A 23,624-nucleotide genomic window follows, 5' to 3' on the forward strand; every position below is an offset into this window, starting at 1 on the left:
TGCGGGCGCGCCGCGGGGGGGGGGAGGGGAGGGGGGAGCGGGCGCGCCCGCGGGGGGAGGAGGGGGAGCGGCGCGCCCGCGGGAGGGAGGGAGGGGAGGCGGGCGCCCGCGGGAGGGAGGGAGGGAGGGGAGCGCGCGCCCGCGGGAGGGGGGAGGAGGGGGACGCGCGCCGCGAGGGGGGAGGAGGGGAGCGCGCGCCCGCGGGGGGGGGGGGGGGGGGTAGGGAGGGGGAGAGGGGCGCGGCCCGCGGGGGGGGGGGGGGAGGGGGAGCGGGCCGCGCCCGCGGGGGGGGTGGGGGGGGGCGGGCGCGCCGCGGGGGGGGGGGGGGGGGGGAGGGAGGGGAGCGGGGGGAGGGGGGAGCGGGCGCGCCCGCGGGGGTGGGGGGGGGGAGGGGGGGGGGGGAGAGCGGCCGCGCCGCGGGAGGGAGGGAGGGAGTGCGCCGCGGGGGGAGGGAGGGGGAGCGGGCGCGCCCGCGGGGGGGAGGGAGGGGAGCGGGCGCGCCGCGGAGGGGGAGGGGGAGCGGCGCGCCCGCGGGAGGGAGGGAGGGGGAGCGGGCGCGCCCGCGGGAGGGAGGGAGGGGGAGCGCGCGCGCCCGCGGGAGGGAGGGAGGGGGAGCGCGCGCGCCCGCGGGAGGGAGGGAGGGGGAGCGCGCGCGCCCGCGGGAGGGAGGGAGGGGGAGCGCGCGCGCCCGCGGGGAGGGGAGGGAGGGGGAGCGCGCGCGCCCGCGGGAGGGAGGGAGGGGGAGCGCGCGCGCCCGCGGGAGGGAGGGAGGGGGAGCGCGCGCGCCCGCGGAGGGGGAGGGGGAGCGCGCGCGCCCGCGGGAGGGAGGGAGGGGGAGCGCGCGAGCCCGCGGGAGGGAGGGGAGGGGGAGCGCGCGCGCCCGCGGGAGGGAGGGAGGGGGGGGGAGCGCGCGCGCCCGCGGGAGGGAGGGGGGGGAGCGCGCGCGCCCGCGGGAGGGAGGGAGGGGGAGCGCGCGCGCCCGCGGGAGGGAGGGAGGGGGAGCGGGCGCGCCGCAGGGAGGGAGGGAGGGGGAGCGGGCGCGCCCGCGGGAGGGAGGGAGGGGGAGCGGGCGCGCCGCGGGAGGGAGGGAGGGGGAGCGGGCGCGCCCGCGGGAGGGAGGGAGGGGGAGCGCGCGCGCCCGCGGGAGGGAGGGAGGGGGAGCGCGCGCGCCCGCGGGAGGGAGGGAGGGGGAGCGCGCGCGCCCGCGGGAGGGAGGGAGGGGGAGCGGGCGCGCCCGCGGGAGGGAGGGAGGGGAGCGGGCGCGCCCGCGGGAGGGAGGGAGGGGGAGCGGGCGCGCCCGCGGGAGGGAGGGAGGGGAGCGGGCGCGGCCCGCGGGAGGGAGGGAGGGGGAGCGCGCGCGCCCGCGGGAGGGAGGGAGGGGGAGCGCGCGCGCCCGCGGGAGGGAGGAGGGGGAGCGCGCGCGCCCGCGGGAGGGAGGAGGGGAGCGCGCGCGCCCGCGGGAGGGAGGGAGGGGGAGCGCGCGCGCCCTGCGAGAGGGCGCTTTCAGGAAAGCAATGGCGAAAATGTAGAAGAAAAGAAAGATTGCACACTGTCTGCCGGGATGGCACTGTGCTACAGTGAATGGAGCTGCATTGTTGCCCCAGCCAAGGAGGTGGTTTCCGCAGGCCCCTCAGGAAACATAGAAAACATGAGCAAGAGTTGGACATTCGGCCCTCGGGCTGTTGTCACTGCCCTCCCCCATCACATGGGGCAACTGCCTTCACCTGCTGTCTAGAGGTCAAGTGAATGAGCTAACAGCAGGGCTCTGCACCCTCCTACACCAGTATGGGCACTTTCTGGTCAGAAAGAATCGTCCCTCACACTGTTACTTTTGTGCCCCGCTGTGCTGGCTGCTGTGGATTCTGACCCACACAGATTGATATTTTCCAGCCCAGCAAAAACAAGGATCCTGCTGCATCAATAAGAGCGCAGCCTGGACATGTAGGTGGAGCCCAGCAGATCCTAAATACCACCTCTCCCTCATCCCTCCGAACAGGGAACGGCGCTGATGCTGGATGTCAGAGATGTGCGTCACTTGTCTTGCCACTGGTCTCCTCATCCGCAGCGATTCCACACAAGAAGCAAATAAAAACTGATGAGTCCTGATTTACAATGGGGAAGGCTTGAATCATTTCAGCCTTTGCTAGTATGTCCCCACTCACCTGGTGATGTCCATCACCAGGTCCTCCTCTTTCTTCACTTGACCATTCTCTGCGATGGAGGTCAGTCGTGCAACAATCCACAACCGCAGCCGCATCATCGAGCGTTGAACTCTGTAAAACATCACACACCCGGTCAATGCGGACAGTCGCCACACAACGTACCAACAATTCACTACCCGCCTGTCACAGATTGCATTCTGGGCCTGCGGGGGAAGTTGGCACAGGAGACACCAGGGTTATTATACAGGTTACACCGAGCAGAGTGACAGAGAACCCATCGCGTCCTTTCCATCATCCTGGATCTGAAGAGACCATTTCCCCAACTTTTTTCTACCTATACCTCTCTAATCTTCGCTGGACCAAGAATCAACCCCATTTATTCAACATTTACTCTCGTGGGTTTCAGCCTAGTCCTCACCAGGGGGGAAATTAGACCTGGGAGGTGGCACAAAACCGATGCTAGCAAATCCGTTCTTACACCTGCCTGATTCTCTTCTCCATTGAAAGCAGTGGAAAAGGAAATTGGGCTTGTTCTAAAGCCGGTTGCCGATTCATTATCGCCTGTTTCACTCCCATTTACTCAAAGGATGAACTTATTTCTGATGTTATGTTGGGGCTTCTACACTTTACAATCCTGTCCTCCTCTGCTCTTCTTTCCTGGTAAATCTCTCCACACACCCACCCTTCCTATCCCCTCACAAAAACAGGCAGAGCTGGAAACACAGATCAGTCAGCATCCGTGAAGAGAACTGACAAGTCAATGTTTTGGGCTGGGCCCTTCTCCCCAACTGTTAAACAAATTCTCTTCATTATTTTACTCACCCCCTCCCCTCCTTTGGGATTAAAGTCAAACTCAAATCCATTCAGAAGTTTCTCCCTGGATTAGGGATGGAAATAAAGGAAAAGGCAGTTTGGGACCAAGCTCTCCCCGCAAAAGGCTGTGGATGCTGGGGGTTAATTGAAATTTTCAAGACTGACATTGATTTTTGTTGGGTACAGGTATTGAGGAACACAGAGTCAAGGTACAGATAGCTGTGATCTGATTGAGTGGCGGAACAGGCTCGAGGGGCTGAAAGGCCTCCTCCTGTTCCTGTGTTCAGTCCTGGCAAGTTATTTTAAAACCACAAATCAGCCTCCTCAATATCTTGGAGTTTCTTAAATTAATAAGGAGGCTCTGAATCAGTTAAACTCACAAACCTTTAACACAGAGTTACCACTGGGTTTCACCCCTTACTAGTCAATAAGTTAGGTACAACAATAAACATTTTAAACGTGCATATACTTAAAACAGTAGGCCCGGCTCCCTGGTCATCTAGCGCCATCTCCTGTTACACTGAGGTTTAACGGTGCAGTTAATTGAACTTTACAAACCCAACTCACAGGCCAGCTCGCTCCTTGTTCTCCTTTTGCCGTTTGGTGCTGAAGTCTATGCAGGCGTCAAGATCCGGGCTGATGAACATGTTTTTTAACCAGTCGACGTAATTCAGCAAAACCGAGGGCTGCAGGTGACGGACCACTTTCCAGTAACTGGGGATCACGGGGTAACCTTGGTTAGTGAGACACGTGAACCGTGTTATCACCATGAACTGCTTCTCCGGGTCCTGGGTGCTTTCAAGGAATGAGTCGACGTACTTCTCCATTTCCGGTGCGAACCTGAATCTGTCTGGGAGCTGAAAAATAAATGTTTTAATTAATGATCTTCAGCAGGATTAGCGATACAGAGCAGCCAACTCTGCCCACCACCTCTCCCCCAGGCTGGGCCAGAGCAATGCTGCATGACACTAAGTTACAGAGCACAAAATACGCAAGTATCCTAAACAAATAAAGAACGTACATTTATATAGCACCTTTAACGAGCCAAAAGGGGAAGTATTAGGATAGGTGACCAAAAGTCTGGTGAAAGAGATAGGTTTTAAGGAGTGTCTTAAAGGAGGAGAGGGGGGTTTAGGGAGGGAATTCCAGGGATTAGGGCCTAGACAGCTGAAGGCACGGCCATCAATGGTGGAGCAAAGGAAGTTAAGGACGCACAAGAGGCCATGGTTAGAGCAACACAGAGTTCCCAGAAGGTTGTAGGGCTGGAGGAGTTAGAGAGAGGGAGGAGCAAGCCCGTGGAGAGATTTGAACACAAGGATGAGAATTTTAAAACTGAGGTGTTGGTGGACTGGGAGCCAATGTAGGTCAGCGATCACAGGGTGATGGGTGAACGGGACTAGATGCGAATTAGGATACTAGCAGCAGAGTTTTGGATGAGCTCAAGTTTATGGAGGGTGCAAGATGGGAGGCCGGCCAGGAGAGCATTGGAATAGTCAAGTCTGGAGGTGACAAGAGCATGGATGAGGGTTTCAGCAGCAGATACGATGAGGCAGGGCGGAGACGGGCAATGTCACGGAAGTGGGAGTAGGTGGTCTTTGTGATGGAGAAGATATGGGGTCGAAAACTCAGCTCGGGGTCAAATAGAATGCCAAGGTTGTGAACAGTCTGGATCAGCCTAAGACAGTGTTCGGGGAGGGGGATGGAACTGGTGGCGAGGGAACAGAGTTTGTGCCGGGGACTGAAAACAATGGCTTCGGTCTTCTCAATGTTTAATTGGAGGAAGTTTCAGTTCATCCAGGATTGGATGTTGGACAAGCAGTGAGACAAATGAGAGACAATGGAGGGAGCGAAAGAGGTAGAGCTGAGTGTTGTCAGTGTACATGTGGAACCTGACGTACTTTCCGATATGTCACCGAGGGGCTGCATGTAGACGAGAAATAGGAGGGGGCCAAGGATAGATCCTTGAGACACTCCAGAGGTATCGGTGCAGGAGCGGACAGAGAAGCCATTGCAGAAGATTCTCAGGCTACAACCGGAACCAGGCGAGGGCAGTTGCATTCAGCTGGACAACGGAGGAGAGGCATTGGAAGAGGATGGTGTGGTCAACTGTGTCAAAGGCTGCAGACAGGTTGAGAGGATGAGGAGGAATGGCGCTCCACGGTCACAGTCACAGAGGATGTCATTTGTTTCAGAGAGAGCTGTTTCAGTGCTGTGGCAGGGGCGGAAATCTGATTGGAGAGGTTCAAACATGGAAATGCGGGAAAGATGGGCCCGGATTTGGGAGGCGGCTACACGGTCAAGTACACACATAAACACAAGCACATATACACACGTACATATACATGCTCATACACACGTATACATATACACGCATATGTACACATATACAGAGACGCGTGCACATACGTTTCTTCGCTGATACAATGTAAAAATGCTGAAAATACACAGCAGGTCTGTCGTAAAGAGAAAGAAAGGTTCATATTTTAGGTGACTGGTTTCACCTGAACTTATGAAGGGTTTCCTCACATTCCTATTTTCTCTGTCTTTCCTCTCTCACGTTCATTCCAATAGCTGAGTCTTACTTTGAGCCCTTTTTAAAACTGGAAGGGAAAAAATAAACCCCTCAGAAGGATGCGTTGTTGCAATGCTCCATTTGGTCACTAGATGTTGCTAGCGCACCCCAGCTCCACCTACGGACAGCAGTGGTTACAGCAACCTTTCTTTCTGCTAGAATGCCAGAGTGTGCAGGTGAATCTTTGGGTGGTCAGGGAAGAAACCCAAAGGCCTTGGACCTTCACCTCCTGAGCTCTGTACTTTTACTTCTTCAGTCTAAGAGAATGGTAGAGCCCTGGGATGGCTTTGTATTTTGTATTTACTTCTACTGCACGACTACCCAAAGTGCTCGACGGAGTGGAGAAAAACCAGCGGTGAAAGGGTTAATACACATCACAGGACAGGCAGCAGTTACACTAACCACAAGCTCAGTTAATACAGGCCTCCACACAGCCACAAAATGGAGAAGACTTCCTGGGGCTCCATCTGGTTAAAGGTCAGTTAGTCTAGCCCAGGGTGCTTCTGCTGCTAGGCCAGCAGCAGCCCTCCTGGGTACGTGAGCACATGCCTCACATGGATATAGCAAGATAACGATCATAACATGGCCGGCAGTTATTTTGCGATCAAAGGATCCACATTCTGCCCAGTACAAACCCCATTTTAAAGCGTACACCACTAACTGTGGCTGTGCTGCCCTCACATTGCCTACACGGCCGCCAACAGCACTAAAGCAAGACTCGACTGAACATTAGAAGAAGCACTTTAGCGCCTCTGTGCGCTAATCGGACTTTTCCCCATAGATTACATTCCTCTTGATATATTAGTGATCATTTAGCCTTGCTTCAGCGCTAACAATCTCGCCTCTGAGTCAGAAGGTTGTGGGTTCAAGTCTCACTCCAGAGACTTGAGCACATAATCTAGGCCGACACTCGGCAGTATTGAGGGAATGCTGCACTATCGGAGGTGCCGTCTTTCAGATGAGACGTTAAACCGAGGCCCCGTCTGCCTTCAGGTGGATGTAAAAGATCCCATGACACTATTCGAAGATCAGAGGAGTTCTCCCCGGTGTCCTGGCTAATATTTATCCCTCAACCAACATCATAAATGCATTATCTGGTCATCACCACATTGCTGTTTGTGGGACCAAGCTGTGCACAAATTGGCTGCCACGTTTCCTACATTACAACAGTGACTACACTTCAAAAATACTTAATTGGCTGTAAAGCACTTTAGGATGGTCCTGAGGTCGGGAAGGGGGCTGTATTTTTTTAAATTTCTCTCTGCACCCACAAGTCTCACTGTAACAAGTAAGGGAGCAATGATACTGTTCTGAAATGCTAAACAATGAAAGAAATGCAATAGATATAACTTGTGCCACTAGTGCAACTCATACAATAAAAAAGTGGCACTGAGGCAGAGTACAGGCAGCAGCTAGTTCAGGGATACCTGGTAATATCACCATGGAGGGTGCACAGATCCTGCTTCAGTGTTTCAAAGTCATTGCGAACTGTAAATGGGTTATTGAAGAGTCAGGGCACAATGGGTGGGAGGAGCAGGTAGCAGGGCAGAGTGGGAAGGGGAGCGTAAGGGGCACTTTGGGAAGATAGTGTACAGCAGCACTGTACAGGAGCGAGCAATAGAATTTTAAAATTAAAACTTCTGCGCCCGTTTAAAAGTGCTGCAAATGCAGCAAACTGTGCTGGCTGTTGTGAAAACTTCTAATTTGAAAGCTGTATCCGGGACAAAAATCTTTGTTTGTCCAATCAGAAAATTCAAGTCTTTAAAGCATCAAGCTTTTTAAATGATCAACAGCAAGACTAGCCATTCACAGAGCTCGCTGTGGCTCTAAGCCTCAAGCCCCGGCCTATCTATCCAGCGCTGTGTTGCACTGAAAACCATGTTTTTGTTACTTCCAGACTCAACTATTCCAATGCCCTCCTGGCCAACTTCCCATCTTCCACCCTCCGTAAACTTCAGTCCATCCAAAACTTTGCTGTCCGTATCCTACCTCGCACCAAGTCCCGTTCACCCATCACCCAATGCTCACTGACCTACATTGGCTCCCAGTCCAGCAATGCTTCACATTTAAAATTCTCATCCTTGTGTTCAAATTCCTCCATGGTCTCGCCCCTCCCAATCTCTGTAACCTCCTCTGGCTCTACAACCCTCAGAGATCTCTGCGTTCCTCCAATTCTGGCCTCTCGTGCATCCCCGATTTTCATCGTCCCACCATTGGCGGCCGTGCCTTCAGCTGCATAGGCTCTAAGCTCTGGAATTCTCTCCCTAAACCTCTCTGCCTTTAAGACACTCCTTATAACCTATGTCTTTACCTGTCCTAATATCTCATGTGGTCCGGTGTCAAATTTTGTCTGATAACACTACTGTGAAGAGCTACTATATTAAAGGCACTACACAAATGCAAGTATTTGTTGTCGAAAAGAAATGACAGCTTTTGCTAAACTCTGATTGTTGTTCAGTATGACAGGTGCAGGGTGACCACGGCGGATTCTGGCATTCTTCACTCAGGGACTGGTGGATGCTGCAAAACCCAAGTCCCAGGCTTCCAACACCTGGACAGGCCCCTGAATAGAAACATGCACCAAAGATAATAATTTCAAACACACACTGAATAATATTATACTGAGTTATTTAATTTCATGTTCGTTAGAAACCTTATTTTTATTGCTATCTTCTGGCATGACTGCTAAACAAGGCGGCAGCTGGAAATGTTTTAAAATGAACAGTATTGTCAGGTCCCATTCTCCTCTTTGCTGTTGTTTCATTTATAGCTGCTTGTTTACTGCTGATTGTGATTGGTAGTTTTCAGATGTCATTAATAGTGCTCGATTGGTAGTTTTTACTCCTGCTTTTGATTGGTACGTTCTTTACCTGTTCAGTTGTGACCCGCTGCAGTTTGATGGATATAAAATTTAGGCCAAATCAGGTGCAAGTGTGACGTGCAAGAGTATGACAAAAAACAAGTACAGGTTAATCTTGATTTCAACAGTGGGAGGAGGAAGACTGCATTGGATTTTTAAATAATAGTTTTGGGGAGGGAGGGAGGAAGGAAAGAGGAAGAATTAATTTGGATAAGACACACTCCCCTAGGACTTTCCTTCTCCTTTATTGAGTTAAGAAAAAAAAATCTCTCAGTCTCTTTTTGTGTCATCTCCAATTCTTGCCAGGAACTCGCTGTCTGAGGAACCCTAACACCTGCTACATTGCAGCCCCTGCAACTTCAAAATAAAGGCCATCGGGAAGGGGCCATTTCCTTTCAGACAAGGTAGACTCCCAGAATCACACAGTAAAGCCCCTCCGACATTTCTGCTGTGCGTCAATCGAAGCGATTGTCTCTTTAAATTTTTACACCTCAACCACACAGGCTCTGACCACACTGGAGAAGCAGAGTAAGCAAGAGGATCTCATTGGTTACCTGACTGCTGTTGCAGTAACTGGATTACCATCTCTAACCCTCCAGATTCTGTGATAACTCCGTCTCTGGCCACAGACAGTCAGCAAATTCACAGTGAGCGCGGGTCGCAGGCACATTTAGTGTTTGCAAGGAGATTACAAAAACCCACATTTCAGCAAGGCTCTCAGGAAGGAAATTAAAAGTCAACTGGCCTCCGCTGATTTCTATAAAGGTCATTGAAGAACTTCTCAAAGCCACTGAACTGAAACGGTGACAACATGACAATACTTGTGCTAACAAGGGATCCCGTGCTCTCCCCTTAAACTCCAACCATTGCCATTTCAAGCTTTCTTGACCATTTTTCCAAATTACAAATCTGTTGTCCTCTGAACGTTCCTCTCGTTGCTCCTAATCTCCAAACATTCCGTCGTTAGCACCCACATTGAAATAGAGACTAACTGCACTTCCTCCTACTTTAATCCAACTTTTCTCCGTATCCTAAAACTATGGAACTCCTAACTTACCTCAAAATTCCCATCATTCTGCAATCTACAGGCTTTTGAAATCCAAGCTTGGCATCACCTAATCACTACTTCTGGTTTCATCCAGTCTTTCCGACTCTTTCCAATCTTTGCTGGCCTGCACTGTTTTTCTTCATGCATTCTGGGGATGTGGGCACCACTGGCAAGGCCAGTATTTATTGCCCATCCCTGGTTCCCCTGAGAAGGTGGCGGTGGGCCTTGAACTGCAGGTAGGGAGTTCCAGGATTTTGTCCCAGCGACGACCTGGCTCTGGCCTATTACTCAGGCTTCACAATTATTAAAATAAAACTGTAAAGCCATTCATAACACAGAAGGTTCAGCAGGAGCAACAGCTCTTCCCATCAGCGCCAATCTTCATCTATACCCACAAGGTGCCACAGGCCATCGGAATCCACAGTGACAAGTACAGGTCACGGCTCCTCTTAGCAAGAACTAGAATCTGAACATCAAAGCTCTCAGTCAAAGTTGTTCTCGCAGCATTCCCATGCTTACTGGTGGTTGCAAAACTCAAATCAGGCCATTCTAGCACTGTTGCTACGATTTCAGTTAAGAATAATGGGGTGAGGATGGGGAGATTTTCACACCAGAATAAACGGCGTGGAGCACCCAGCAGTTCAATCGTAGATTTTGTCCGTGCACGGACAGCGCATAGAATCGTACAGCACAGAAGGCCATTCGGACTTTGAAAGAGCTATCCAATTAGTCCCACTCCCCTGCTCCCCACAGTCCTGCAAATTTTTCCTTTTCAAGTATTTATCCAATTCCCCATTGAAAGTTATTACTGAATCTGCTTCCACTGCCCTTTCAGGCAAAGCATTCCAGATCATAACTCGTTGCATTAAAAAAATTCTCATCTCCCCTGGTTCTTTTGCTAATTATCTTAAATCTGTGTCCTCTGGTTACTGACCCACTCGTCAGTGGAAATAATTTCTCCTTATTTACTCTATCAAAACTCTTCATGATTTTGAATGCCACTATTATATCTCCCCTTAATCTTCTCTGCTCAGAGAACAATCCCATATTCTCTAGTGTCTCCACTGATCTGTACCGGCTGTTACAGATCAGTCATGGTGGTGGCAACAGTCTGAGGCGCAGTAACAGTCTCACACCAGAGACCATTAGCACAACACTCAGGCAGTTTGACTTGAGTGCAATTTTCCCGATAGTTTATATAAGAAGCCTAGTGTCAAACAAAGGCAGTCCTCTCTTCAGCAAGTTGGGAGTTCAATTTGTCGAGAAACAAAGCAGAATCACATCTAATGAAGCCCACTGCAAAAGTGGCAGTCTAGAGACAAGTTAAAACTTAATGCAAGGCTCAAAAACATATACACAGAGCCAGGTGCACTGGAACCAATACAGCACAACAAACCATAATACACACACACACACACACAAAGATGTCCAGCTGAGACAGACTGTTCTGGCCATTAGATTTAATGGAATTTGCTGCAGTCTCTAAAAACAAAACTTCGAATGAAAGAAATAACTTGCATTTATATAGAGCTCTTCACAACCCCAAATGAATTACTATTTTAAGTGTAGTCACTGTTGTAATATAGGCAAACGTGACAACCAAAGTGCACACACCAAGGTCCCACAAACAGCATTGGCCAGGACATCGGGGAAAAATCCCCTGCTTTTCTTCAAATAGTGCTACGAGATCTTTAATATCCACCTGGGAGGCCAGATGGGCAAATATTTATCCCTCAAGCAATGCCTAAAACAGATTATCTGATCATTATCGCATTGCTATTTGTGCGACCTTGCTATGCACAAATTGGCTGCTGCGGTTCCCTACATTGCAACATTGACTACAATTCAAAAGTACTTCATTGCTTGTAAAGCACTTTGGGGCATCCAGAGGTCATGAAAGGCGCTATAGAAATGCAAGTTCTTTCTCTCTTTCCTTCTACAGTTATTCCATTGCCTAAACACATCAACATTTTTAATGTGGAAATGAGACATTCTGTGGGGAATTAAACATTTTCACACTTTACTCAGACAGAGAAGGGCCATACCTGAGCTGAAACCACATGGTCCCCATAGTGTCGCATCACCTCTCCCGTGAGAACGAGTTTGAGCTGGGGTAGAGTTAGCAACGGTAACATGCTACCAAATAACCGGAAACACAAGTAGCTGAATAAGAGAAAAGAACAGACACACCATTAGTAAGAGAACACAGCCTGATTATATTCAAGGATGACAAATCAATCCATTAGCAGCAGACAGGGATCAAAAGACACAATCAAACAAAAGAAAAATATTTTTTCCACGAAACAGTTCACTTCCGTTCTGTGGGTAGAGGAATTCTTTGTATACACTAGCCTATCTCCCCTGGTGTTGCTCAAGGGTTGTCTACAGCATGGTTGTAATTGTTTAGCGCTAACCTGGCCAGTCCCTTTATGTCTACTGCTCTAAATAGTCAAATCCAGGTAAATGTTGCTGCTGGTAAAGTGCTGTGGTCAACCAGAGAGCAATTGCAACTGCTTGCAAATTCAAGCTCCCAGTCAATGACTGGCTTTCTTTATAAGAACATAAGAAACAGGAGGAGTAGGCCATATGGCCCCTTGAGCCTGCTCCACCAGTCAATAAGATCATGGCTGATCTTCTACCACAACTCCACTTTCGTGCCCTGTCCTCTTTCTCTCCCTTTAAAAAAAAATTGTTAGATACAAAACCAAGTGTGATGTGCAGAAGTTTGTTATGTGAGAAGGGGAAAGGGACCAAGAGACATTGTTCTCTGCCATGTTGGAGATATCTAGCTCTACCACTAGAGGACACCACTGCTCCACCTTCCTGTGATCTGGAGGGAGAACCAAAATCCAAAGAAGGCCCTTAAATCTCACTGCTGCTTGGCCAGTGGTCACAACACCACTGCCAAAAAACACAGAAAAAAAATAAATAAATAACTCTCTAAATTTTGCTTCAGTTTCTGCAGTCATATTTTGTAAGCCTTCATATTTTACTTGGGGGAGTCTCGGACAAGGGGGCATAACCTTAAAATCAGAGTCAGGCCATTCAGCAAAGAAGTTAGGAAACACCTCTTCACGCAAAGGGTGGCAGAAGTGTGGAACTCTCTTCCACAAAAAGCAGTAGGTGCTAGCTCAATTAATAATTTTAAATCTGAGATTGATAGATTTTTGCTAGCCAAGGGTATTAAGGGATATGGAGCCAAGGCGGGTGGATGGAGTTAGGATACAGCCATGATTTCGTTGAATGGCTGGAATAGGCTCAAGGGGCTGAATGGCCTACTCCTGTTCCTGTTATGTTAATATATATTAACGGTCTATAAAATTCAGCAATTTTACTGTAGAACTGGCTCAATAAAGTATTGAAACCGTACTCTCTATACCTTATTGGGAATGGGATTCTGCCGCCCCTGAATTACTGCACAGTAACCCCTGCAGGAGAGCACACATGGCATCATACAAGGATAGGATGCGGCTTGATACAATGCCTCACACAGTCAAATAGCCTGCCGACGGTCGTCTGGGCTCACACAGGAAGAAATATTGGATGACGGCTGGCACCTCAGAGAGCACTGACCTTGCGAGAGAGTCGGTGCCTTCGGGTGAGGAAGGCAGAAAATTGGTCACGGGAAATAAAGGTTAAAGAGAACTAGGCCCTGAAATTCTGTGAGGGTCTCCGACTGTCACAGTTGCTCACCTAGCAGTGGAACCCGTGTGGAATTACAGGGCCCTGTGCTGCACGGCCGGCATTTCTGGCGCAAGTATTACAGTAAAATACAAACGGCACGCTCATTTTTCCTACCCAGTATAAGAAATGACACTTGTTTCCAGTGACCAGCTGGAACACAGCCACTACACTCAACATCAGCAGCAGGAGCGCAATGACATATCCTTCCCGATCCCGAATGTCGATTTTGAAGCACCAACGAAATTAAAGAATGAATCATTCCAGCCAGGCTGGAGAACGCTCGGGAAAGCGTCAACCCTCCATTCCCGCAACATTCCCATTTGCCGAGGGACCTACTGAATGGCGACTGCCCAGCGGCTGGTGAAAGCTGCAACTTCGCCTCACAACTGGCACACGTTTTAACAACTTTACACCAAACGCACTTTCCTCGCAGCGCTGACTTCAAAGATCACCCAGCCACGGTTTCTGCCGCTCATGAGTGGAGTCCCAACTGCGTGTAGCGAACGCGCCCGCCAAACGTGCTGGCCTGTATAACATTGGAACATAGGAACAGGAGTAGGCCATTCAGCCCCTCGTGCCTGCTCCGCCATTTGATAAGATCATGGCTGATCTGTGATCTAGCTCCATATACCTGCCTTTGGCCCATATCCCTTAATACCTTTGGTTGCCAAAAAGCTATCTATCTCACATTTAAATTTAGCAATTGAGATAATATCAATTGCCGTTTGCGGAAGAGAGTTCCAAACTTCTACCACCCTTTGTGTGTAGAAATGTTTTCTAATCTTGCTCCTGAAAGGTCTGGCTCTAATTTTTAGACCATGCCCCCGACTCCTAGAATCCCCAACCAGCGGAAATAGTTTCTCTCTATCCACCCTATCTGTTCCCTAAACTTCGATCAGATCACCCCTTAACCTTCGAAACTTTAGAGAATACAACCCCAATTGGTGTAATCTCTCCTCCTAACTTAACCCTTGAAATCCGGGTATCATTCTAGTAAACCTACGCTTGCACTCCCTCCAAGGCCAATATGTCCTTCCGAAGGTGCGGTGCCTAGAACTGCTCACAGTACTCCAGGTGCGGTCTAACCAGGGTTTTGTATGGATGTAAGGAGTCGTACAACATCAGGTTATCGTCCAACAGCTTTATTTGAAATCACAAGCTTTCAGAGCTTTGCGCCTTCAAAGGAGCAAAGCTCCGAAAGTTTGTGATTTCAAATAAAGCTGTTGGACTATAACCTGGTGTTGTACGACTCCTTACATCTGTCCACCCCAGTCCATCAACGGCATCTCCACATCAGGGTTTTGTATAGCTCCAGCATAACTTCTGCCCCCTTGTACTCTAGTCCTCTAGATATAAAGGCCAGCATTCCATTAGCCTTATTGATTATTTTCTGCATCTGTTCATGACACTTCAATGATCTATGTACCTGAACTCCTATGTCCCTTTGGACATCCACTGTTTTTAACTTTTTACCATTTAGAAAGTACCCTGTTCTATCCTTTTTTGATCCAAAGTGGATGACCTCACATTTGTCTACAATGAATTCCATTTGCCACAGTTTTGCCCATTCACCTAATCTATCAATATCCCATTGTAATTTTATGTTTTCATCTACACTGCTTACAATGCCACCAATCTTTGTGTCATCGGCAAACTTAGATATGAGACTGTCTATGCCTTCATCTAAGTCGTTAATAAATATTGTGAATAATTGAGGCCCCATGACAGATCCCTGGGGACTCCACTAGTCACATCCTGCCAATGTGAGTACCCATCCATTATCCCTACTCTCTGTCACCTTTCGCTCAGCCAACTTCCTAACCAAGTCTGTACTTTTCCCTCGATTCCATGGGCTTCTATCTTAGCTTATGTGGGACCTTTTCAAATGCCTTCTGGAAGTCCATATAAATAACATCCATTGACATTCCCCTGACCACTACTTTAGTCACCTCTTCAAAAAATTCAATCAGGTTTGTCAGGCACGGCCTACCTTTCACAAATCCATGCTGGCTCTCTCTGATTAACTGAAAATTCTCGAGGTGTTCAGTCACCCTATCTTTAATTATAGACTCCAGCTAACTGGTCTATAATTCCCCGGTTTCCCCCTCTCTCCCATCTTAAATCCAGACTTTAATCCAAGCTTCCAAAATACTGTAATGCCACCAAAGTATCATGACTCGTGTAAGCAACTTTGACCGGAAAGCAGCTGGTCAATCTGGAAGTTCCTAAACCACTGCCCCCGCTTTTGTGAATGTCTCAGACATTAACATTTAACCAGCGAGAGCCAGGATGTGGCTAGAGTCCCACAATCCTCCACAGGGGGGAAGACTCCATGAGAGAGAAGTAGGATAGAGCACCAGCCAAGAAATCTCCATGTACGAGTTAAATAGTTACACGGGCACCAGTAATCCTCCACTCCTTCAAGCAGCAAACTCAGGTCAAAAGAGACCTACAAACTTGCAGACTCCCCCTCTGGCAAAAATGCCTTTTAAAAACAGGCACAGAAGTCTTCATTTACCATAAGCAGGTGTGCCTAATGCTGTATCAGAGCACAGCGATCTAGCGAAATTTATTTTTTAATCCAGGTTAGTTTATTTTTGAACAGGTTGACAATGAATGTTCCTTAAGTGAGGACGTGAAAAATCAGCAGGCTTTCTAACACATCGTCCAGTGCAATTTATTAGACAGCGTGAAAGTCGCCTTGGCAAATTTTATGCTGGGCAGCAAACCGTGAATATTATTGATGCACAGGTTTGTACGTCGCAAAACCTTCAGGAAGTCACAACTTAGGCCCCAGCCTTTGCTGTAGGTTTAACCAGTGGTTTGTCAGAGAACTAAAACAGAACGACTTCTGCAGCTCTCCCTCCCCTGCCTCTCGTGGGTCAGAAAACCAGTGCATCCCCTATTGCGGTACCGAGGCACACTGGCCAGGAAAATCCCAGGTTCAATTTCTGGTCTATGCTGAGTTAGCTGATTACAGATAGGGGAGGGGGAATAAAAACTAAGGTTACTCCTGATTGAAATTCAGTGGCCCCTACGGAAAGTATGTCGGGTGACCATGGATATATCCTATGGTTGGATAACCTGACATGTTATCCAGCCAAAAAGGTGTTAGCAGTCCCACTCCAGGGACTTGAGCACATAATCTAGGTTGATACTCCAACGCAGTACTGAGGGAGCGCTGCACTGTCGGAGATGCCGTCTTTTGGATGAGCCGAGGCCCCATCTGCCTTCTCAGGTAGGTTTAACCAGGAGTTCTCCCCAGTGTCCTGGCCAATATTTATCCCTCCACCAATATCACTGAAACAGATTATCTGATCATTATCTCATTGCTGTTTGTGGGACATTGCTGTGTGCAAACTGGCTGCCATGTTTGCTACAAGTGACCACACTTCACAAGGATTTCATTGGCTGTAAAGTGCTTTGGAACGTCCCGCGTTGGCGCTACATAAATGCAAGTCTTTCTTTTTTCTTTAATATTCAGGGTTTAGGTTAACACGGCCACAGCTTTGGTACCAGTTGACTAGAGTCCCGCGAAAGGCTGCTGATCAAATGAATCATCTGTAGTTATCTGATTTACAGTGCAGTGGTGGCTGCTGTCTCTCGGTTGCATATTGATTCCGTGACGGTCACTGTTACGTACCTGCTGGGCCCCGACTGGTCTTTGAGCAAGCCGTTTTCCACCAACTCCTTCCAGAACATTTCGAATGTGCCCTCCCTCAAGGAGACGCGCAGCAGGTCCAAGGCGAGGGGCGACAGGGTCTGATCTTTCTTCACAGCCTTCGCGGCAAGTTTTAACACCTCGATTAACCTGTGTCAAAGGAAGGGTGAGGGGAAAAAATTACTCAAACCGCAACACAGTTAGGTCTCAGCTAGAGTATTGTGTCCAATTCAGGGCATCACACTTTATGAAGGATGTCAAGGCCATGGAGAGGGTAAATGTTAAAATTGGATAGACAGGTGGTGAAGGATAGAATACTAGGGCCTGGTCTCTAGTCACATCCGAGCCTTTATTCATAGAGATTCCCCATACATATATACCACACTCTGGATAAGCTCTCCTATAAAAAGTATACGAGAGTCCCCAATTGATACCCACTACCCGAATACAGTTAACACTCATTGATTATAAATCATACAATTAACATGCAGAGGAGATTTACTAGAACAGTACCAGGGATGAGGGACTAGACTTAAGTGGTTAAGCTTGGATTGTTCTCCTTAGAGCAGAGGAGACTAAAGGGAGATTTAATAGAGGTGTTCAAAATTATGAAGGGTTTTGATAGAGCAAGTACGGAGAAACTGTTTCCAGTGGCAGAAACATAGGAACAGGAGTAGGCCATTCAGCCCCTCGTGCCTGCTCCGCCATTTGATAAGATCATGGCTGATCTGTGATCTAATTCCATATACCCGCCTTTGGCCCATATCCCTTAATACCTTTGGTTGCCAAAAAGCTATCTATCTCACATTTAAATTTAGCAATTGAGATAGTATCAATTGCCATTTGCAGAAGAGAGTTCTAAACTTCTACCACCCTTTGTGTGTAGAAATGTTTTCTAATCTCGCTCCTGAAAGGTCTGGCTCTAATTTTTAGACTATGCCCCCTACTCCTAGAATCCCCAACCAGCGGAAATAGTTTCTCTCTATCCACCCTATCTGTTCCCCTTAATATCTTATAAACTTCGATCAGATCACCCCTTAACCTTCGAAACTCCAGAGAATACAACCCCAATTTGTGTAATCTCTCCTCGTAACTTAACCCTTGAAGTCCAAGTATCATTCTAGTAAACCTACGCTGCACTCCCTCCAAGGCCAATATGTCCTTCCAAAGGTGCGGTGCCCAGAACTGCTCACAGTACTCCAGGTGCGGTCTAACCAGGGTTTTGTATAGCTGCAGGATAACTTCTGCCCCCTTGTACTCTAGTCCTCTAGATATAAAGGCCAGCATTCCATTAGCCTTATTGATTATTTTCTGTACCTGTTCATGACACTTCAATGATCTATGTACCCGAACCCCTAAGTCCCTTTGGACATCCACTGTTTTTAACTTTTTACCATTTAGAAAGCACCCTGTTCTATCCTTTTTTGATCCAAAGTGGATGACCTCACATTTGTCTACATTGAATTCCATTTGCCACAATTTTGCCCATTCACCTAATCTATCAATATCCCTTTGTAATGTTATGTTTTCATCTACACTGCTTACAATCCCACCAATCTGTATGTCAGGGTCAGTAACCAGGACACAGATTTACGATAATTAGCAAAACAGCCAGAGGGCAGATGAGGAGAATTTTATACGCAGCGAGTTGTTATGATCTGGAATGCACTGCCTGACACAGTGGTAGAAGCACTTTCAATAGTAACTTTCAAATGGGATTGGATAAATACTTGAAACAGAAAAATTGCAGGGCTATGCGGAAAAAAGCAGGGGAGCGAGACTAATTGGATAGCTCTTTCAAAGAGCCGCCACAGCCACTTGGGCCGAATGGCCTCCTTCTGTTCTGCAAGATTCTATTTTAGCATCGCGGTGAAACGGACCAAAAAAGAAATACGTGAGTGGTGAGCCTGGCTGTAATGTGGTTTTAATAAAGTGTTACGTTCGGGGCTTGAAGTTTTCACACTACGCTCACTTGAATGGTGAAAAGCATTCAGCATTCCCATTATAGATTTTGCCCTGGTGTCTGAAGATTGCATTTCAGAACTGCATAACAGCAGAACGAAGGAATGGTGGTTACACTGGTGCCTGCAGCAGTGGAGATGGTTAATTCAGAGTGTCACACGAGAACAGGTTTGGTTTTAGGATGACCTTCCCCACAGTGCGTTGCAACCAGTACATTCAAAGGGACCAGTCACAACACCATTAATTACAGCAACGCAGCAAGCCTGATCAAAAGTCAAATCCGAGTCTGAATCGGTCTCCCGAGGACATTCAAATCCTGGCTTTCCCTACAGGGAGAGTTTCTGGCATCTTAGTTGTGTCTTCTGGGGGTAGGTGGGAGGGGAATGTCAGGGATGTAAGCAGCTAGAGCAGGTCTCTTTCTACAGTACATCGCTGGCTAAAGAGCTGGGACATGGGGCTATCCTGCTCCCACAACTGGGGAATGCAGAGCAAAAATACAAACACCGTTCGAACTGCAGGGTGCTTTACTCTCGGTTTGGATAGTGAGTCAGCTACCATAGTTCCCCTATGGGATCTTCTTTTGATTCCCATTCAAACTGGGCCTTATAATGGCTGCACATCAAGTTACACTGTGAACAGCTCCCAACCTGAGTCTCAGGGCACAGCTTCATGCCAGTTCCTTCAATTCTATACTCGCTAGGTGAGAAAGGGCAGTACTTGTTTGGGGGAAGAAGTGGGGGGTAGTTGGGAGTGAATTTTCCTTCCGTCATTAAACTCTGGGTCAGTGAGAGATATTGAACAGGCCACCTTCAACCCAAAGTTCAGACAGCATCAGTGTGACCTTTTCCATTTCCTTGCAAGATTGCTGGTTTGGTGTCACATTATGTTGAAGATTTAATCTACGGGTTTATGCCCATGAGGAGCTAGGCTAAGACTGCCCACGGTTATTTCACCTTCCAGTTGAGAGATGGGTCTGGGCTGGATTGTAGACCAGGATCCAGGACCAAAAATGCCAGCAATCCAGCCTCTCCAGAATACAGAATTATCTGAAAATATCTGTTGCGGGGATAAATCTCAGACTCCTTACTACCCCTCAGCCCTCTCTTCCTCTTATAACCCACAGGATTGTCAAATCCAAACCTGGCTCAGTGGTAGCACTCAGTCAGAAGGTCGTGGGTTCAAATCCCACTCAAGCACATAATCTAGGCTGGAACACAGTCGGAGGCGCCGCCTTTCGCATGAGACATTAAACTGAGGTCCCGTCTGCCCTCTCAGGTGGATGTAAAAGATCACATACATTATTTTGAAGAAGAGCAGGCCAATATTAATCCCTCAACCAACAGCACCAAAAACAGATTATCTGGTCATTATCACATTGCTGTTTGTGGGATCTTGCTGTGTGCAAATTGGCTGTTGTGTTTTCCTACATTACAACAGTGACTACACTTCAAAAGTACTTCATTGGCTATAATCGTTTTGGGACATCCTGAGGTCATGAAAGGCGCAAGTTCTTTCTTCCTTTGATCACAAGTGATTTACATTATGTTCTCTCCTACTGTTTTCAATCTTCTTCCCATCGACTTCTCAGTATTAAACATTAGATTTGCAAAGCACTTACTTGGGAACATTTTCCGATGTCACGATGGTAGTGGATCCGAGCAAAGACTTCAGCTTCTGGGGTTTCAGAACGTTTGGAAAGTGTTGGAGAGCCACCAGGAGCAAATGCAACTGCTCTGGGGTGTTGAAGGCGGAAGACATGTCTGTCTTTAAAGCCCTAAACAGAATCTGGCTGAAAACAGCCTCTGGGGTCTGTGGCAACACAAAGCAGTAATTAAAGAACGGAGACAGCAAACTATCCTGCACTATAATTCAATTTTATATTCTTGGCAATGTTGCATGCTCTCAAGATGTCAACTGCTTGCTGGGATTATGGTTGCACAGTTGCTAACTGAACTTCTGGCACCTCCCCCACATTACACAGAATCTACACAAACAGGTCATTTGGCCCAACTGGTCTAAGCCATTTATGCTCTACACGCGCCGCCTCCTCCTACCTTACTTCATCGAATCCCATCAGCATAACCTTCTATTTCTTTCTCCTACATTTACTTGTCTAGCTTCCCCTTAAATGCATCTATGCTATTCGCTTCAACCACTCCTTGTGGTAGCAAGTTCCACATTCTAACCACTCTTTGGGTAAAGAAGTTTCTCCTGAATTCTTTATTGGATTTATTAGTGACTATCTTATATTTATCCTAGTTTTGGATTCCCCACAAGCAGAAACATTTTCTTTACATCTACCCTATCAAACCCCTTCATAATTTTAGATCACCCCTTGGCCTTTTCTTCAATAGAGAAAAATGCCTCAGCCTGTTCAGTCTTTCCTGATAGTTATAACCTCTCAGTTCTGGTATTATCCTTGTAAATCTCTTTTGCATCTTCTCCAGTGCCTCTGGCCATTAATCGCGCAGGACTCGAGAATCATTATTTGAATACGGGCATCACAACCAAACAGGGATTGGTCCTTACTGGATTCCCATACACATACCGTCCCAGAATGGGCTGCTAGACAGCAATCGGGAGTCGACTCTTGGCCACTATTGCCCCTTCCCAACCCAAGGGAGTGGAGGTCAATTATAGCCCCCTACTGCTGCACTGGCCGAGATCAGTCTTTGCCACACAGACTATTCATCTAACCTGGCCCTTCCCAGTATGTTAGACTCAGCAATTCACTGGATTAACTCACTGAGGATAGGGCCAGTCCCTATACACATCCTTTATAGAACAAACACCAAAATAAGCAGTTACCCTCAAAGAGGGAGTCTTGCTATTACGGTCTCAATTTTTGTTTAAGCGTCGAGTAAAGGGGTAGTAGATTGGAAGGAGTTTTTGATTAGGCCCATTATGCCTGTGCTGGCTCTTTGAAAGAGCCATCCAATTAGTCCCATGCTCCTGCACCCTCCCCATAGCCCTGCAAATTTTTCCCTTCCAAGTATTTATCGAATTCCCTTTTGAAAGTTATTATTGAATCTGTTTCCACCACCCTTTCAGGCAGTGCATTCCAGATCAGAACATCTCGCCACGTAAAAAGGTTTTCCTCATGTCGCCATTGGCTCTTTTGCTATTTTCTATTTACTCTATAAAATCCCTTCATGGTTTTGAACACCTCGATTAGATCACCCCTTAATCTTCTCTGTTTTAAGGATAATTCACCTCATTTGCTCAGGAAGAATTATTCCTTATCCCATAGCTTGATCAGCAGCAGTCGCAATGTTGGGACTTGCTCCCAGTCACTCCATACCCTCATGGAGCCTCTCGTATCTCCTTTATCATTTTAAATACCTCAATTGGATCACCGCTCAACCTTCTATACTCGAGGGAATGCAAGCCAAATTTATGCAATCTGTCCTCATAATTTAACCCTTTAAGCCCTGGTATCATTCTGGTAAATCTGCACCGTACCCCCTGAAAGCCCAATATATCTTTTGAGGTGCGGTGCCCAATACTGAATACAGTACTCCAGATGAAGTCTGACCAAGACACTATACAACAGAGGCATAACTTCCTCCCCTTTGTATTTCAGCACCCTTGAGATAAAGGCCAACATTCCATTAGCCTTTTTTGATTACTTTTTGTACCTGTGCACTAGCTTTTAGTGATTTACGTACCTGGACATCCAAATCCCTCCTCACCTCCACAGTTCCTAGTCTCTTGCCATTAACAAAATATTCCAATTCGTCTGACTGGGATCCAAAGTGGATGGCCTCACATTTGCCCAAATTAAACTCCATCGGCCAGTTTTCCCACTCGCTTAATCTGTCTATGCCCTTTTGCAACTATCTGCTTCCACCTACACAACTTTTGGTGCCTCCTGATTTAATGTCACCTGCAAACTTTTATATATACAAACACACACAAACACTCTATCCCTTCATCCAAGTCATTGATAGATTTGGTAAAAAGCTGAGGCCACAGTACAGGTTCCTGGGGACCACCACGTCACATCCTGCCAATCAGAATTCGTTCCCTTTATCCCCGTCTCCGAGCTCCCAACCAATTACCAATCCACGTCACTAGGGCACCTCCAATTCCGTGCACTTTTATTTTTGCTAATAGTCTCTTGTGCGGAACCGTATCAAAGGACTTCTGGAAGTCCATAGTCCCTCCCATATCCACCAAGCTAGGAACCTCCTCAAAAAATTCAACTAGATTAGTCAGACATGACCTACCCATCACAAATCCAGTCTGACTCTTTGGTCAGCTTATACAAGGCCATGCAATTACCAAATGAACCATTCGAGGACTTTATAGAAACACGTTTAATTGGTTTAACCCAAAGCCTTACCTCAGACAGGATGTCCACAATGGCTTTCCACGGCAGATCCCTGAGGTGGTCCTTAAACTGAGTGAGGCTTTGCAGCAGCTGGACTGACCGCAGAAGAATCGTTGGCTCCTAGCAGCAAACAAATTTGAAACACTTAATTTCTTGCACTAGTGAATTCAATTCAAAAACCCAACACATCTTTACGGTCCCAAAACCCAAGAACGATCTGCCATTTCATCAGACAGGCTACACTCGGGTGTCACCACAGAATAAATACTCAGACTCACACATACACATGCAGCAAAACTCGGGATAGTGAAAGTAAGCACGGGTAGAGTAAAGTTACAGAAACATCAGAAAATCCTGCAGGAGAAAAACAGGCGGGAGAGGCAGCTGTGGGAAGACAACAGGGAAAGGGGCAGAATGGACCGTCGGCTGCAGTAACTAACTTATAAATAATGGTTGCAAGGGGCAAGGAGAAAGAATTGATGTCAAGCTATGGTAATTTATTGTGTGAGGAGAAATAGCAGTGGGGCAC

At 48.0% G+C, this 23,624-nt stretch overlaps 1 protein-coding gene across 3 annotated transcripts in view; it reads right to left on the reverse strand.

Moving 5' to 3' along the window:
- mybbp1a (MYB binding protein (P160) 1a) overlaps positions 1-23,624 on the reverse strand; it is an 83,317-nt gene that overhangs the window by 45,668 nt on the left and 14,025 nt on the right. For all 3 annotated transcript variants that reach the window (XM_068007950.1, XM_068007952.1, XM_068007951.1), the window contains exons 6-11: positions 23,108-23,215; positions 20,381-20,571; positions 16,783-16,950; positions 11,501-11,618; positions 3,543-3,832; positions 2,163-2,273 (exon numbers count right to left, since the gene is read on the reverse strand). In XM_068007950.1, the coding sequence (XP_067864051.1) occupies positions 2,163-2,273; positions 3,543-3,832; positions 11,501-11,618; positions 16,783-16,950; positions 20,381-20,571; positions 23,108-23,215 (986 nt within the window). The remainder of the gene's footprint in view (positions 1-2,162; positions 2,274-3,542; positions 3,833-11,500; positions 11,619-16,782; positions 16,951-20,380; positions 20,572-23,107; positions 23,216-23,624) is intronic.

Source organism: Heptranchias perlo, chromosome 28 (assembly GCF_035084215.1).
Source record: "Heptranchias perlo isolate sHepPer1 chromosome 28, sHepPer1.hap1, whole genome shotgun sequence".
NCBI classification, from domain to species: domain Eukaryota; kingdom Metazoa; phylum Chordata; class Chondrichthyes; order Hexanchiformes; family Hexanchidae; genus Heptranchias; species Heptranchias perlo.